General features: G+C 37.1%; 1 protein-coding gene across 1 annotated transcript; it reads left to right on the forward strand.

Moving 5' to 3' along the window:
• The first annotated feature begins 11180 nt into the window (after positions 1-11180).
• Positions 11181-12059, forward strand: LOC145054245 (uncharacterized). Its single transcript, XM_079002394.1, has one exon. It carries the CDS (start codon positions 11264-11266, stop codon positions 11894-11896), a length of 633 nt encoding a protein of 210 aa, XP_078858520.1. The 5' UTR covers positions 11181-11263; the 3' UTR covers positions 11897-12059.
• Positions 12060-12855: the final 796 nt, after the last annotated feature.

The following is a 12855-nucleotide window of genomic DNA, read 5'->3' on the forward strand; positions in this document are numbered from 1 at the left end:
GGATGGGTAATTGGGTGGATTGTTTGATTATTTAACATAATAATTATATTATTGTGGGTTGAAAACCCTATGTACTCACCAGGTTTCCCAACCTGACCCACTCAGTTTATTTATATCACAGGTGTTGATATGAAGTCACTTTACACTGAGAGATTTAAAGAGATGTAGATCACTAGTGTAAACAAATGTAAGTTCTGTTTATGCTTATGTTTCTGTATTAACGATGACATCCCAAAAGTTTTAAGATGAATAAAATACGTTTCTTCGAAAAGGTTTTAATAACGTATTTATCTTGTTTTTCTGGGAACAAATTCCGCAACACTTTCATTAAAAGAAGTACTCTGATTTTTACAAAGCATAAACAAACTGGTCTTTTCTGGCCGTGATTTTGGGGATGTCACAGTTGGTATCAGAGCATTAGTTTAAGCGAACTAGGAATATGGATTTATTTCTAGACTTAAACTTAGAATGCTAAGCGATGATTGTGAGGTGTGAGCACTATCTTATTTTAGGAATGATGCCTAAATTGCTTTTATGTGCTAAATGCTTTGTGCATGATATGTTGTTAATTGTTCGGATCTAGTGTCTGTTGCCGACCGGATCTGGAAACCTTATGTGTTTAGGATTCTAAACGTACGACTACGATATTAGAACTAGCATGTAAACGTTTCGGAGTGATAAGGATGATTTAAACGTCAATCCTAAGTAAAGATCTAGATTCACCTTATTCGGTGTATAGATCAAGATGGCAAGAACCCGTAGTGGAGTTGGGAATGCAAATGGGAATAGGAATCAACCCCCAGTGGTTCAGCAAATACCTGTTGTAGAAGAAGTTGCGCCTGAGCCAGTCACCATGGCTGGAGTTCAAGCCATGATTCGGGCTATGCTAGATGAACAAAGGGAAGAAATGAGACAGATGCTCCACGAAAATGGGGACGAACCTACCGTACATGTTGAACCGACGGAGCCAGTTCCCGAGCAATCTGAGGAAGAGAACTACAGCCGCCAAGTGAGTCAAGTAGGGACTCAAGGAGAGCAAAGGGATGGCCCAGAAGGGAGAAACAACAAGAATGGGTGGATGTACAAGAATTTCTTGGGTGCGAAACCACCAAGTCTCTCAAGAAGCCCAAAGCCTGTTGAGATTATGGATTGGATCTCCGAGATGGAAATGGTGTTTGAAAGCTGCGACTGTAGCGAGAAACAGAAGACCGTCTTTGCCGTAAGACAACGGAAAACTGGAGTCTTGAGCTGGTGGAAGTTATTGGCAGATACGATGCCACGAGGAGAAGCCCTAAGGATGTCATGGGAAGAGTTCTTGGAACAGTTGAAAATGCAGTACTGCTCGGAGATAGATCTGATAGACCTAAACAACGAGTTTCAGAACCTGAAGAAAGGGAAGATGAGTGTTGATGAGTATGCCACCGCATTCACCGAGAGGATGAAGCTATTCCCCTACTTGGTGCCTACTGAACTCTCCAAGATTGATACGTTTGCTAACGGATTGCCCACTGACTTTGGCCCAATGGTCAAAATGGCAACTACCTTGAAAACAGTTGTTAGGGCAGCTAAGAACGTAGAGGCCCAGATAAGAGAAAAGGGTCTAGAAAAAGATAAGGCAGGAGAGAAGCGGAAGTTGGAAGGATCTTCAAGATCCAACAAGGAAAGAAAATTCTCAAAGCTTGGAGGAGGAGATGGAGGTGAAGCGAGATGGTGTGATAAATGCAAGAAGAAGCATGGTGGGAAGTGCAACGAAGAAGTGACTTGTTACAAGTGTGGGAGGATTGGTCACTATTACAAGGATTGCACGCATAATGATAAAGTATGCTATGGATGTGGAAGCAAGGGGCATATGTCCAGAGACTTCCCAAGCAAAAATAAAGCAGGAAGACCAGAAACACCACCAAGGCCAAGGGCATTTCACATGATCCTCGACGAAGCAGGGAACCATGCGAGGAATCAAGAATGAGGACTTCTTACCCGAAGATCGGATTATGCAGTAGCCATAGTTTCGTATGATGTAGCCTAGTAGAGGTATAGTCTAGGGTGAACTTGAACACCTATGTAATCGTTTCAAGAAATAATATAAAACCTTCATTTTGTTATCTGATGTGTTGAATGATTGTGTGATTTGCTGCATGGTGACTTGGGAAACTGCGAGACAATACTTGGAACGAGTATGGGTAGGTTTGAATGGTAGTAGAGGCCTATACTACCGGAAGCACAGGACTCACACTTGGATCAGGGAAAGTCACAAGGTTATCAAGAAGCTAGTAATTGATTTTGTTTTATCCAAGTATGACGTTACCATTGTTTTGGTAATGAATAAGAAGATTGTTGATATTCCGACCCTAGTGGTCATATCAAATCGAGTCCGACTACGATGAGTATGTTGCGTGGTTCAGAGAACCAAGTACGATGTAGCGTCCGACTTAAACCAAACGAATGAAATCAAAGCGATCAATAGAAGTATCGCACTCGTTGTTAAATAATTTGGTAGTGTGATTATATCACATTAGAACATGAAGGAAGGCATAGTCTATTTTAGAATTTAACTCTAAGAGACCTAAGTCTAAGTGTTGCAACATACGATGATAGGTCATTAGAATATGACACATCAATCCATAGTAGTAATAAAAGAACTTATCTCAAGTTCGTATCCAGTGAGGATCGAGGTTGTGACTTGAAGGTCATAATTTGGAGTCTAACTGTCACACCCCAAAACCAAGAACGGCGGAAACGTTCTGGGGCGGAGGACGTCATGTATAATATCAACAACAATGTAAAGTAGTAAACAAGCAACAACATCATCCATTGCATTAATAAAATAATTATTATACAATTGTATTCTGTCAAATTTTGATAAACACTAAAGCATAAATCAAAATGAAGATAAGTCTTGAACAAGCTCCATCTTCCTTTCTCCTTGCATCGGTACCTGTCTATGATGACCTGAGGATACAAGTAATTTTGAAAGCGAGTATCAGCTTTAAAGCTGGTGAGATCATAAGTATTTAGTGGCTTATTTTGTATGTAAGAATTTGTAAGTCTATGTATTGTAAGAATTTGTAAGTGTATATGAACTGTAAGTATTTGTAAGTGTTTGAAAAACTCTAGAATCCCTATGATTCCTTCTAGTATATGAAGGTGTCTTCTTCCAAGACCTATCTGTTCTGTGTGTGTGTCTCTTGTAAGAGAATATATTTTCCAAAGTATAACTATCATTATCCAAAAATATAGTTTGTACATTTATGTTTAAGTGAGGTTATCACTAAAAATATGTAATGGAAAAATTAACGTAGTACTACAACGTAGCTCTAAAAGGACTACTACCGTACTAACTACCTTAAACCGGATTTTAGGCTAAGGCATTCTGTGATAAATTGCTCCATACTATCGACTGTAACAACGACATACGAATGGTCGTAATAACGGAATGACGTTTGGCACCCGTAGATCTGCAGATCCCACTGTAGCTGGCAGTAAGGTGTAGGATGGTCAATCCAGTATAGATCTATACACAAACTCATACTATGGACTGGTTACATCGACATAGGAATGGTTGAAATTACTGTATGACGTTCGGCACCCGCAGACCTGCAGGTCCCGCTATAGCTAGCAGCAAGGCGTAGGATAGTCAATCCATTATAGAATCTATACGCAAACTCAATGCTCCCCCTTCAAGAGACTCTGGCCGCAACTCAAGTCATGAGGTTTTAAGTCATGCTCCGATTTAAATCATAGTAATTAATGTATTCTCGTATATGCAATGTAATGTACTGTTCTAGCTGTAATGTAATGAACTGTTCTAGCAAGTATAGTAATGTAATGAACTGAAATGTCCTATGTGTGCTAGCTATAATGTGTGTTCTCTCTATCTAGCAAGTATAGTAATGTAAACGTTCTAGCATAGATGTATATGTAATGTACAGTAATGTTCTAGAAAGTATTGACTCATGAATGAACTGACTCATTGTATGATATCGCGTTCTAGTAATGGTTCTAGTATCTTCCTGAACTACCCATATGGTAGCTTACTAGTAATCTAAGTGGTACGTATGAACGTGGATGTATACCCTTGCTACCCAAGGGCATAGGATGAATCTGGAAAGACCTTTTATGACTTTATATGTACACATGATATATAACTAATATTTAAATGACCTTCGGACGAGTATCCGATATCCCACCAGACCACATCTCAAGCGCGAAAAGGAAATATGGTGGATAGCCTTCCTAAGTCTTTTAAACATTTCTTATATAACTATACATATAGAGGCATGCAATTTATAATATAAAAGTATAAATAAATTTTGTAAGACATTTGAAATATAAGTATTATTTTTAAGAAAAGATCGACTTGATGTCAATCTATAAAACAATTTAAAGGCATAAGTATGATAAAACAGTTTTGAGTATAAGGAAAACATCGTTTGAAACACAGTTGTAAATAAGTTTGAAAGGCAATGTACAGAGTAAGATGTACAGTGGAATAAGTAGTTTAAAACATATAAAATGTTTATAAAAATCATTTGAAGGAAACTATTTGGTAAAACGGCTAATGAGTAGCCAAATCTTTTGAATGCTGTATATTAATCACATGTGATTGATGTAATAAGTAATAATGTCCTACTTACTAATCACATGTGATTGACATAATAAGTAGCATGATTCTACTTGTATTCCCCCCCCCCCCCCCATAAAACATTTAAAATAGTTTAAAACATTAGTTAAGGGGTATGAACTCACCTGCAGTATGTGACTGGAATTGAACGGGCTGTTATCGCACGGAAGGATCGGACAAGTGCTTGGTGTCAAGTGAAGACTTAGACACACACAATGATCCTAATTACATATGAAACATATGTATATAAATAATTAGTGATTATAACACTAATTATACAAGTAATAACATTTAAGCGCGAGGACAACACTTTTGGTCAAGTGCTAGGAGGCTAATGGGTTGCAACAAAGGAGTGCAATGCCCCTAATGGAAGTTTAAGGTCAAAAGACCATATTCATTAGAGTTTACGGCCCAGGGGAGTAAGCTCCTGGCCGTAAACTCTCAAACAAGTCATGAAATGGAGTTTAGAAGTACTACAACCTTAGAGGGGAATTGTTTCAAGGCTATACAAGTGTTTGGGCACAACATTGACTCCTTTGGGGAGTTTACGGCCCAAAGACCCTTTTCCCTTGGAGTTTACGGCCGTAAACTCCCTTGGGAGGGTTCTTATTGTCTTTTCAAGTCTCTAACAATTCTAGGAACAAGTCTAGGCTTCAACCCTTGGCTTAAGGAAGGTTTAAGGCACTAAATGGAACCATTTGATGGAGTTTACGGCCATAGAACGCTTTGGGCCGTAAAATCCCTCACACATGAGGTTCTAAGAATTTTAACTAGCCCAAAACTCATCTAGGTACTTGCCCTAAAAGTTTCTTGGCCTAAGGAAGTGTCTAGGGTGTCCTTTGACCCCTTTAAAGGAGTTTACGGCCCAAGAAATACTCTTGGCCGTAAACTCTTCAACACTTGAGCTTTTCATGATTTTTCTAGGTCCTAAACACATTAAGGTACTAGCCAAAAATGAAGACTAAGCCTTAGGAAGAGTTTGAAGTGGTTTTGGCACTTAATCTTGGAGTTTACGGCCTAAGGAGCATCTTGGCCGTAAACTCCCTTCCAAAGTGGGTTTCTAATTGTTTTGTTGGCCTAAGACATGAGTTTAAGGCTTCTAGGTTCTTGTTCTAAGGCTAAAGGGTCACAAGGCACTCATTTGTGCCCTTTACTTGGAGTTTACGGCCCAAGAGGTGGTTCCTTGGCCGTAAACTCCTCAAACTACTTGCTTTTGATTTGTTTCTAGCCTCTAATGATCATACACTAAGTCCTTAGTTAGATGCCTAACATGGAAATGGGACTAGGTGGCCTTTAGGCTTGATTTTGGAGTTTACTCCCCAAGAACGTTCTTGGGCGGTAAACTCCCGGATCTTGTGTTTTGGACATGTAAACAATGTTATAAAGCATATAACAAGTATTAAAACACATTTAGGGAAGTAGACTCACAATCTGGGATGAAAACCCGAAGATCCGTGAGAGAAAAATTGGCTTTTCTCTAATTGGAAATCAAATAATGAACCAATTTGGTTCAGAATTCTATTTATAGTCCAGAGATTTTTGGCAGAAAATATTTCTATTCTCGGAATGGATTCTAATGACCTAGAGTAATGGAATTACAGTGTTGCACAAAATCCTAGTGCACCCACTCTCCTAATAACTCCTTAGGTGTAAAACCCTAAAACTGCCAAACTTATTCCAAAAGTTTGAATTTTCACTGAAACTGCTCTACTTCCATTGGATTGATGTGGTTTGATTTGAATGGAAAATTTCGGGTTGTCACACTAACCTTAGGAAGGGAGCAGGTGCACGATCGAGTACTGCTTGCAGTCAATGAGTCTAAGAGATAGACTTGAAGGAATATAGAAGTTATAAATTATTACCTAGGATGAAGAGATGACGTATGGAGTCATTATACGATCCCTGTTTTGTTGATGATTCCGGGACGTAATCATCCTAAGGGGGAGATAATTGTAACGCCCGTAGATCCGGGCTAGTCAATTAGAGGCAATAGGAGTCGAAAATGATTTTTCAACAAAAAGATTATTTAGAATAAATAATCTTAACCTATTTGTAGAATATGTCACAAGGTTTCCGTACATATAAAGAACGTCGAAATCCGAGTTATAACGAAGAAGTTATGACCCGTCGAAGTTTCCCGACAGAACCGGCACGGTACCGGGAAGCGTGAATAGTGAATTTACGATGGAGCGATATTTAGCCTTAGCGATCTAAACGAAAGTCGTAGAATATGTTAAACTAAGAACATCGATAAAAAGAACGCCCAAATCTGACTTCGTATGAAGAAGTTATGATTTTTCGAAGTTTCGGACTAGCAGTGTACAGCCCGAAATTCGAATATTAGATCGTGCGGTTTTTAGCCGACACAACCTAAACGAGAATCAAAGATCTCGTTAAAATTAGCGTAACGAGAAAAAGATGGGCGAAAACGGATGTCGGATGAAGAAGTTATGAGGATTTAACGGACCAATCCTGTCCCGGCATGTTAATAATATAAAATTTAAAATCGAGTCAAAATTAGCCGACAGAGTCTAAACGAAAGTTGTAGAGTACATTCTCACCTTCGCGTGGATATAAAGAACGTCGAAACGGAGCTCGTATGCAAAAGTTATGATTTTTGGAAGTCGGAAAGTGAATTTGCGAAATCTGTTGCGAGGGTGATGACTTGGCTCAATCAGGGTCGTCGCTTGCTGATCACGCTTCGCTTCGGATTTACGACACATCGCTTCGCAGTACGCCCCGCGTCCGAAGAGGTTACGCCCCGCATACCCTCGTGCCTTATCCATCCGACGAAGATGCGAGACAACTAGACCGAGGCTGGCCTTCTTATCCGAGACTACACCCAGCGTAGCTGTTGGACGCGCAGCGTAGTCCGAGGCTGTTGGGGCTATAAATAGCATGCGAGCCATTCCGAGTTTTTCACACCAATTTCTTTCTCTCACTAAAATTCTTTCTCTCTCTAAGGGTTTTAACCCTCCCCTAAGCCTAGGTGATCCCCTAGCACCCTAAGGAAGCCCCGAGGCTCCCGGAGTCCCGAGAAAAAGGAGTTTTTCGGTTTCGAAATGCTGCTCCAATTAAGTTTCGGTTTTCAATAAAATTCGCTGTAAGTGTGCTACGCTTACGCAATTTTTAATATAGCTTTCAAATAATTATAGGAATGTTATTAGGTCCTTAAAATAATTATTTGGGCTATTATTATGAGTTATATTGAGTGTTATTAACGCTTAATAATAGTCAGACTAATTAATTTGTCGCGGTTATCGTTAGACTAAACCCTAGTGGTATTGGTACTAGGTTTTATCGAAGGAAAATCGTTTTGAGAGTATCGAAGCGCTGTCCGAGTGCTGAGTCACCACCTTTCAAGTGAGTGCATAGTCCCTTTCATCTTACACATAGATATGAAGTATTTTATATAAACTACGTGCTATGTGTGCATATTATCTGAATACTTGTTGTCTATGTCGGATGAACGTTTTATACGTGTTTTAAATGATTTAAACTGTATACGTATTTTATACGAATATGTTGGGTATGACATGGGTAGATGAATGATGAGAGATGTAAGATGATGAGAGTATACGTTGGCAGCTATAGACTTAGTGCCTATTGGACAAACACCGGTAGCTATGGACTTAGTACCTGTTAGACGTTGGTAGCTATGGATTTAGTACCTGTTAGGAATTGGTAGCTATGGACTTAGTACCTATTAGTTGGACGCTGGTAGCTATGGATTTAGTACCTGTTAGGAATTGGTAGCTATGGACTTAGTACCTATTAGATGAACACTGGTAGCTATGGATTTAGTACCCGATGGATAGACTATAGCAGCTATGGAATTAGTGCTTTACGAACGAACATTGGCAGCTATGGATTTAGTGTCAGTCCTATAACCCTGGAAGTAAGGGACTTCGGAATAAACGAATGCAGGATAGATGACTCTTAGGTTAAATCCTTAAGAGTAAAGAAGATAATAGGGATGGGTAATTGGGTGGATTGTTTGATTATTTAACATAATAATTATATTATTGTGGGTTGAAAACCCTATGTACTCACCAGGTTTCCCAACCTGACCCACTCAGTTTATTTATATCACAGGTGTTGATATGAAGTCACTTTACACTGAGAGATTTAAAGAGATGTAGATCACTAGTGTAAACAAATGTAAGTTCTGTTTATGCTTATGTTTCTGTATTAACGATGACATCCCAAAAGTTTTAAGATGAATAAAATACGTTTCTTCGAAAAGGTTTTAATAACGTATTTATCTTGTTTTTCTGGGAACAAATTCCGCAACACTTTCATTAAAAGAAGTACTCTGATTTTTACAAAGCATAAACAAACTGGTCTTTTCTGGCCGTGATTTTGGGGATGTCACAGTTGATTCATAATCAATGACTCGGTTCACACATATATCTCGTAGAAACAACTGAATAAAGGATCACTTATCTGAAGGTTGATTCTTGATTAGATCAAAGTTCGGAAAATGCTATGGAAGACGTGTTGTGTTGGTTATTCAAAGATTATTCGACCTATAGTAGTTGATAATTTGTCCAAGTAGGAGACTATTGGCCAATGTGGGACTAGCCCACTTGGTAGAGGCTTTGCCTCTTAATTTGAAGGTCTCAAGTTCTAATCCAAGCGTTGACGATTTTGTGATACTAAATTCTAAACACTAACCCTCTCGTTCAAAAAAAAGTGAAAGGCTATTGGAAATAGGTATCCAATGTTATAACTAATTGGTATAACTTTGAGAATAATAATAAAGTCCTTTTAGGGTTGCCCTGAAGAGCTAAAATAGTTAAAAAGGGATTTAAAAGTGTGAGATAAACAGTTTATTAATTTATCATAGCTTGATAAATTATTAGAAACAAGTTAAAATTAATTTGGAATTAATTAGAATTAATCAGGAAACTATTTAAAGGTACATGGGTTAAATATTAATTGTTCAATAGTTGAGCAACTGGAATATTTTGGAATCCTTATAGGGTGGAATATTAATTTGGAATTAATTAGAATTAATCAAGAAACTATTTAAAGGTACCTAGGTTAAATATTAATTATTCAATAGTTGAGCAACTGGAATATTTTGGAATCCTTATAGGGTGGACGGTTTTGGATGGAATCCTTCTAGAATTCGTCTATAGCTGTTGATAAGGCAATGATATGAATTAAGATTAAATTTGATTATTTAATTAATTCAAATATGTTTTATCCGCAAGTTAGCTCAACTATAAATATACCATATATGCCTTCATAATTATGGTTTCTTCCTCTTAGCAATCTCATAGTTCGAGTTTTTTTTTTCTATCCTATCTCCCCTATCCTTATTTTCTAGTGTTTAGTCTTTGAGTGTGATTCTTTAGAAACACTCTACTTTGGGTACTAGATCTTCCAAGAGCATCAAGGAATTCGAAATCTACAAGTGTTTAAGAAGCAAATTTGATTTTTCTTAAAGGTTAGTAATTATATCTCTTTGTAGTATTATTTTTGTAGTTTTGATAGTAGGTTGCTATAACTAGTAAAACCTAGATCCTAGATTGGATGTACACTTAAGGTTATTTTAATTGCTTCCGTTTATTTTAATTGCTTCCGTTGCCAACTATTAGTATATAGATGCATAGAAATCTTACCACTGCCCACTATGATTCCAACATACAAAACACACGTAGGGAACTTAATCGTAGGCCTTCCACCTATTAAACTTAGGTGTTTTGGATGTTTGCTATGGTATAAATCTCATCATTGCTTTAATCATTCTTTGCTAATACAAACCATTAAGTTGTTTCTCAGACCATCTTCCATCTTTAGACTTAAGGTCAACTCTTTTTAGTTTCAGGAAACCCAATGGCAACTTAATGGGTTATTTCTTGGCATTTATGTTATCTTCTAACTATGTCACTAAAGCGATAATCGATCTGTGAGTCGGTGTTGAGGACCACATGTTTCGGGTCATTGGCATGCAACACTTGTATGACCTTCTTTTATACTAGACGGTAAGATTAACATGCTTTTAATCAATGCATATTTTATACCAAAATATATACAATACGAAATACAATAAATATAATTCCACAAGACATAGAATGTGAAAGATATTGAAAATAATCTATCTCCAAACACCACCAATAAATTAGCTCAAACATAATATAGGAATGCAATTTTTTTTTTAGTCTAAGTTTGAAACTTTAAACCTTTTTTTGTTTGAAAATGCATGTAGATATTTTAACATAGTTAAAAATTAAAACTTTTGCATAGAAAAATTAAAAACCTACTTGTACTCACAAAATAACATAATAAATGTTAGCAACTAATAATTAAATTTGCAACTTGACCGGTTCTAAACATCAATAATCATTTTTCAAGCATAAAAATCAATTTGTTATACACTTATGCATACTTATCAAATTTTATTTTCGTTATTATCCTTTTTATTAATGAGTTTTGAAAATACATACACCAAAATTTTTGTGATGGAAGTCCACGATCCAGGATGCGAGTGAGCATTAGCAAGGCTGTGGGCTTACCTACTCAATTTTTTTAATTCCAACTCTATCCCTCTATAAAGCTCTTTATTTGGTAACCTAGACAAAAGTTAAAGCGTCATTCCACCACAAATTTTCAAAAGAATCCACCACAACCACCATGAGGAAGCTCTACAACCATACCAAAGGTAAAATCCACCCTTCACCACCGCCGCCGTCCGCCACGCCTGAGCACCACCTATCCTTGCTCCCTTTGGCTATCGCCACTCTCGCCGCCGCCCTTGCACCTGAAGATCAAGAAGTCTTGGCGTATCTCCTCTCAAGTTCTGCAAACACCACCATCTTCTCAACCGGCGGCAAACCCACCAACAAGTCCGGTGGTGGAGCCAGCAGCGGCGGGGACCACCTTCCACAGTTTAACTGCAACTGCTTTAGATGTTATACCAGTTTCTGGGTTCGTTGGGATGCTTCACCAAACCGGAAAGTGATTCATGAAATCATCGATGCTTACGAAGATGGTTTGATTCATAACAAGAAAAATGGAAAGAGCAAGAAAGAAAGAAAAAACAACAAGATTGCTTCATCTTCTTCATCTTCATCTTCATCTTCCTCTTGTCACGTTTCTCACGCGCCGCTGACTGCTACAGAAAGCGTAATCAACGCGCCGCCGCTGAGTGAGCAACGGAACAGCGACGAAGAAGATGAAATGGCTACTGGGTCATCTGAAAAAGGGTCTGTGAGAAAGATTGTAAGTTTCATTGGAGAGAGGATTTGGGGTGTTTGGGGTATCTGATCTTAGATTTGATATTTGTTATAATTTTAAGAGTAACGAGTAAAATGACCAAAGAGCAAAAGCTATTTCCCAGTTTTGTAAATTTTCCAGAAATGGGCATTTAATTGGTCTGTTGGTTCTTCTCCATGTAAAATTTCAATATTATACTTTTTTTTTACATCAATTTGTAAATTGTGTTTTAAAAAATGTCAAAATTTTTAACCTCATTTGCTCCCTATTAGAAAATTCAAGGCTGAATTTAACAAAAAAAAAGGGCAAAAAATTATCTGGTATATAATATTGTGCTAAAGTAATTTCAAGAATCTTTAATAGTTATAAATGTTGCAGGAAAAACCACATCATTTTAGCCCATTGAATTCGCTACTGGTTATAACGAATGTGAGACATGATATCACAAACTTTATTACTTAAAGTTCTTTATGTTCTTGCTATACAAGAAGAAAGATAACGGAATCCTAAAAAATATATAAGTGTAGAAGAACAAGTCTAATGGCATAATAATAATAATAATAATAATAATTAATGAATAGTTAAAGCTATGGTGGGAAATTATCAATTACTATTTTAAGAAGCTTGTAAAATATCCAGTTTTTTTGTGCTTATGATATAAGTTATGACAAAAACAATTTAAAATTATATAATGGGGCAATAACTGTTTACAATTAACTGTTCAGTCATTTATTATTTCATGAAAGATCAAGTTCATGTTTATATCATATTAAATGATATTAACTTTTGATAAGCCATATCATATAAAGTTAAATAAAATAAAAAAAGTTGTATAAGTAAGTAAAAGAACGAAAAAGTTGTTGAAGAGCAGTGATTGAAAATTTGATAATGGTAGGTGTCATGGAGACGACTTTGTTATCAACTCGAGTTCTAAATTGGTAAATGATTGTAATGTTATTTTATAAATTTTGAAACCGTTTCAGACGGTTGGACCCATTGACATGGGAATC

This window comes from Lactuca serriola, chromosome 5, assembly GCF_051521515.1.
Source record: "Lactuca serriola cultivar US96UC23 chromosome 5, Lser_US96UC23_V15, whole genome shotgun sequence".
Taxonomy (NCBI): Eukaryota; Viridiplantae; Streptophyta; class Magnoliopsida; order Asterales; family Asteraceae; genus Lactuca; species Lactuca serriola.